This window comes from Gavialis gangeticus, unplaced genomic scaffold, assembly GCF_001723915.1.
Source record: "Gavialis gangeticus isolate Ggan-Ray unplaced genomic scaffold, GavGan_comp1, whole genome shotgun sequence".
NCBI lineage: Eukaryota > Metazoa > Chordata > Crocodylia > Gavialidae > Gavialis > Gavialis gangeticus.
The window spans coordinates 38,437,527-38,442,750 of NW_017729027.1; the positions used below are offsets into that span (position 1 = coordinate 38,437,527).

Genomic DNA, 5,224 nt, shown 5'->3' on the forward strand with positions numbered 1-5,224 from the left:
CAGGTGCCCCCCCAGACCCAGGAGGCACCAGTCACCAAGCCAGGGGACTGGGGTGGGGCGGGCAGGTCCCCCATGTACTCCATGGCAAACCTGGAAGTGGACCAGAAATGCTTCTGGTCCACTTCCAGGTCTGCTGCCAAGAGCGCTGGGGAGCCCTCTGTGCTCCTGTGGCACGCTGCATCTGCCCCACCACCTCAGCATTCATAATCCACCTGCTACTTTGAGGTATGGTATGTAGGAAAAAACAATTTAGAGCTGTGTCTATGTCCAAATCGCCAAATCTTTCCACATCTCTCAGCATGGTTGGACCTCTGGGAGGGCTCCCAGAGCAGCTCAGTCTCACTCAGTAGGGTTCAGCCAAACCTCCTCCAAGAAGGGGAAGAGCACCACACCTACGCCCCTTGCCCGGCAGGGGAAAGAGCCTCATCTCTCCAAGGGTTCCAATTAGATTCAGAGAGATTAAAGGGTCTCCTGATTCGATTTGGAGATTTGGCCCTATTTAGTACCACATGCCAGTAAAAGCAAGATGAATAGGCAGATAAGCATAGAAGCAATTAAGCTGTGCTGAAATCTCATCCAATGAGATTATAAAAAACAAGTGCTTGGCTTCTTAAACAACTAAGAACCCTGATAAAAGCACGACCATAGATTAACCTGAAACCGTGAGCAAAGGAAGGTCAGAACTATGGTTGTTTCCATTTTTATTATTGCCCTGTATTGCTGCTTATTTTGGCTACAAAATTTATCTTATCTTGTTTTCGATAAACCATCCCTCATATTCATTACCACATGTGCGGAACAGTTCTGTCTTTAATTCTCCTTTTGCTTCCCATATCACAGTGCATAAACTCTGTACATAACAGTTTCAGAACACTGCTGAAAGGAGACAACTGACAGTATGCCAGGATACCAAGCCACTGGGAAAAAACCAGGAAGTAGGCAGAGAGTTTACCTTAACTTGTTTCTCATGTTTTAACTTCACTGTTTCTTATATTTTACATTCTTTTCAGATTAAGAAAAAGTAGTAACTCCAATTGTTAGGTGTTGTTTACTTTTGCAAATTATAGTAAAATATAAAGGAGTTTTCATATCAACCCAGGGTGCATCTACACATTCAATCAGGGCAAAGAATTAAACTATGGCACAGTTTGCACCTGAGTTTCTCTCTCCCAGGAGCAGCATTTACACATGCACCTGGATCCACAGCATATTGAGCCAAGGTGGAGCAGCTCTGGGTGGCGGCAGCAAATGGTGGAGGGGCTGCTACAGTGTTGGGCTAGGCAGCAGATAGTTCCCGCATTGTATCACCCTCATGCCCCAGCCTGCCCTGGTCACTGTCTACACATGTGTTGCAGCAATGTAAATTACTCCACCACAGGATAGTACTTATCCTGGACAGTACTATCCTACAGCAGTGTTAAATAACTCAGTATGCCCTAATTCCAGCACAAGTGTAGACAGTGATGCTTTACTTCAGACCTAAGTAGCCAACTCCACAGTAAAGAGCATGTGAAGAAACACCCGAGTACATCTAGATTCTGCTGTTGATTACATTAAAAATATACATATTTAACAGAATTGAAATAAAGTTGCATTATTTACCTGGCAACAATGTATCTGCTGAACTGGTTAAACCCAGGAATGGTCCATTTTCAGGCCGTTTTGAATTAAATGTAGACGTGGGAGTCATTTGTGAAGCTAAAATACAATGTATGAATAATCTATTAGTTAAAGCAAATCTTAAAACAAAGTATTTAATAGTGAAAAAATACTATTTTTTCCCAAATTGTTCATTTGGAGAAAAAAAACAAACAAACTTGTGTTGACTAATTAGAAACATACAGAAATATTCCTTCAGATCTCACTTCCACAACTGTAATTATACTTAAAATCTCCATTACATACTTTGCAACTCCTATCCTGATTTGTTTACAGTTGAACTCTAAATATTTCTGAACTCAACAAGTTAAAGCGGATACTTTTCTAACCTAAAAAGTATTTTAATAAGAATGTGTCAAACTTTGGTATTACATTTAACTATGCATCAATACCTTGCCATAGTCAGAAATTCTGTAATTAAAAATGAAGGTTCTATTGCAGGATAAGTGATATGTACAACTTAAATACTTATTTTAAATGAGCTGTGATTCAAGAAATTAGATTTTATCTATCTACATCACTAGCTGTATCAATTTTATATTTTTAAAATTTCCGGAGTGACTGCTGTCCCTCAGTGGACAAAATCAAGCACAAAACTTATAAGCAAACAGATCTGTGATTTATCTGTAGTCAATACCACTTTTTGATATGCTGAATTTCCTTAAGTCAAGGCATCTGAAATGCTGAAGTCTGCCTACATTTCCACAGGGTTTGCAGTTTGGAGTCAGCCAGACTGAGTTACTTAGGTGCTTTACAAAAATCCTACCTTAATAACCTGAACATTGGCATTTGAAACTAAATCTTAGCTTCCAATTTTTGAAAGTTTTGACCTGGGTATATGAAAAAGGTTGACAACCTGGGGAAAATACTAGAAGTCTAAATGAATAACATTTTATCATTAACAGTGAAGCAACTTTCATTTCAAATGAAGCGTTATTCTGCAGCCAACAAACAGGGTTAACGAAAATAAAATGTAACCCCAAGGCTGCAAACACTTGTGCATCTACTTAACTTTAAGAACTTGAACTGTCCAAAATTTCCTCAGAGGGTTATGTGTGTAAATAAATGTAACTGCTGAAGTGTTCACAGGACACTTAAATTTTATTTATTTTTATTATTATTATTATTATTATTTTTAACTTCAAATGAAGATCTCTACTAGTAGTGACATTTGCATTTTAATTCCTTGTAAAATCATAAGTTTGTATGGTAAAATTTTAATATAAAATTTGCAATAGCATATGTTTTCAAATTTGTTTTATCCAAATGCAACCTGATTTAAACTTGGATTTTCTCTCTCAGGGGTGGAGGGCCAACACACAAATTATTTAATCAGTTATTTAAATGACTCAACCCTGTACTAGTCTATATAGGAGTAAATTAACAATATTACATTGCTTATGATTATGTGTACCTAATTCTTTTAATAGGATTTGACAGTTTATGAAAATGATAAAAGCCTCAAAGATGTATTCAATTTCTGAAAATTCCCTATTGAATTACTTTTTACTTGAACACAAGAGGGCCCTGAGGGTATTAAAAAAATAAAAAATAAATAAAAATCAATATTTAAAAAGTTCTCTCCTAACAAAACCACCAAAATCACTATGCAAAGTACTTTATATCTTTGTGTATTTTTGGTGTGAAAATGTTAATTCCCTCCCCCCACAAACAGTTCAGACAGGAAACCTGAAAAGGAAAATAATGAAGACTCCAAACTCACAAAATAGTTAATTAGCACAATTCCAATATACATATCAACTAAACCTTTGCAGTTTATTCTATCCAATCTCAGTTACACTATGACATGTGTGAGAAAGTACTTAACATAAGTATTTTATATGGAAACATTAGATTAACAACACTGGCGAGTTTTGGCAAGCTGTCAAGGGCCCCAAGGGTAGCCATGCCCCTTGACAGGTGCCCCACCACCTGGTTGCCATTTCAGTACCAGAAATCCCACCTCCTAATCCCTGACCTTTGCTACCAGAAGTCCCTCCCCTCGCCCCCAGGAAGTACTCCTTTCAGCAAGGCGGCTTGACATCTCCGAACAAGGAAAATAACAAATTATATTCTTCTAAACATCAGCTATCTACTACAACATCCATTAATTGGATTTAAAAAAAAAATACTTCTGTCCTGATTTTTATGCATCTGTATATATAGTGTATATAAAGGTGACTGCACAATAACTTAAAATGAAGTCTTACTCTTGTATATTGTGGTGGGTAGGTGGGTATAGGCTTGTTGGGGAGCTGTGGGTATGTGGGATGCAAGTGTGTGTGGGGGGTTTGTCAGGGGGTGGATAGGTGTGGGAATTGTGAATGGGTGTATGTATGTGGGGTGGGGGAGCATGTGGGTGTATGTGTAGATATGTGGGGTGTGGATGGGTATGAGGTTTGTAGGGGGATGAGTGTGTGGGGGGAGGTTGTGGCATGTGTGGAGGGGAGGGTTTGCCCACCACCCCCCTGCAGCAGGCAGAGCCCACGCCAGCACTCCTCCAAGTCTGAGTTCCACATTCCAGCTGCTTCTGGCCCCGGGGCACCGGTGTGGGCCCTGTGCTCCTGCTCACCGCCACTTCCCCCTTCTGTCTGCCCTTAGCCTGTTGCTTCCCCATCTGCCCTCCTGCTTGCTACTCGGGCACCATGTTCCAGCTACACAGCTACGACCACAGGACACAGCAGAAGCTAGCCAGCCCAACTAACACATGAAGCCAGCTGAGAATTGCAAGGGCCAGACCAGCTCCTGCTGAGTCCTGTGGCCTGGCACTCCAGCTGGGCATCACATGGTGCTGGAGCAGCATGTGGGGGGCACAGCGGAGAGGAAAAGCAGTGCTGGCAGGCAGAAAAGCGAGGAAGTGGCGGCAGCAGGCAGTGGGGGAGAGGCAGCAAGCAGACACACAGGCAGGAGTGCAAGGTTGGCGCCAGCACCGGCAGGGACCCAGAAGGGGGTGGCAGGAGTACAGGGCCCGGACCAGCAGAGGCTCTACGGAGCCAGGCTGGGATTGCGTCAGCAGGGAGAGGGGGAAGCTGGCCAGACTGGGGGCCATGCTCCTGCCAACCTGCTCTGGGCCCACACTGGTGCTGGCCTTGGTGCACTGATACAGGCCCTGTGTGCCCGTGCCTGCTCGCTGCCAATCCCCCACCATTTCTCCACTTCCCTACCTGCTGCTGCTGCTCCTCTCTGCCCACCACTCTGGCACCACGTGGCTCCCAGCTGCAGTGCCAGGACCGCAGGAGCTGGCCCAGCCCTGAGGACTGTCACAATCACCCATGGTCCTACCATTTCCCCCGCTTATCCCTTACCTGAATTTCCCTCTAGTAGAGGGAAGCAGGAACAGACCCAGGGTCACAGGTCCAGGTCCAGGTCCAGCTGTGGGTGGGGCAGGGCCGGGCAGGCCTTGCTGCTGCAGCTGCTCGGTCCTGCTGCCAGCTCCCCCGGACCCTACTGCCCCTGGTGCCTTGTCATCTTTGGCAGGCAGCCACAGGCAGATAAATATTAATTTTCTAACTTTTTTAGGGGCTCTGCCAGCTGGATAGAATGGCCTGGCAGGCTGAATCCAGCC

General features: G+C 43.6%; 1 protein-coding gene across 5 annotated transcripts in view; it reads right to left on the bottom strand.

Moving 5' to 3' along the window:
* The window catches only part of MCPH1 (microcephalin 1), a 269,106-nt gene that overhangs the window by 248,540 nt on the left and 15,342 nt on the right, over positions 1-5,224 (bottom strand). For all 5 annotated transcript variants that reach the window (XM_019520597.1, XM_019520596.1, XM_019520598.1 and 2 more), the window contains exon 7: positions 1,603-1,698. In XM_019520597.1, coding sequence (XP_019376142.1) covers positions 1,603-1,698 — 96 coding nt within the window. The remainder of the gene's footprint in view (positions 1-1,602; positions 1,699-5,224) is intronic.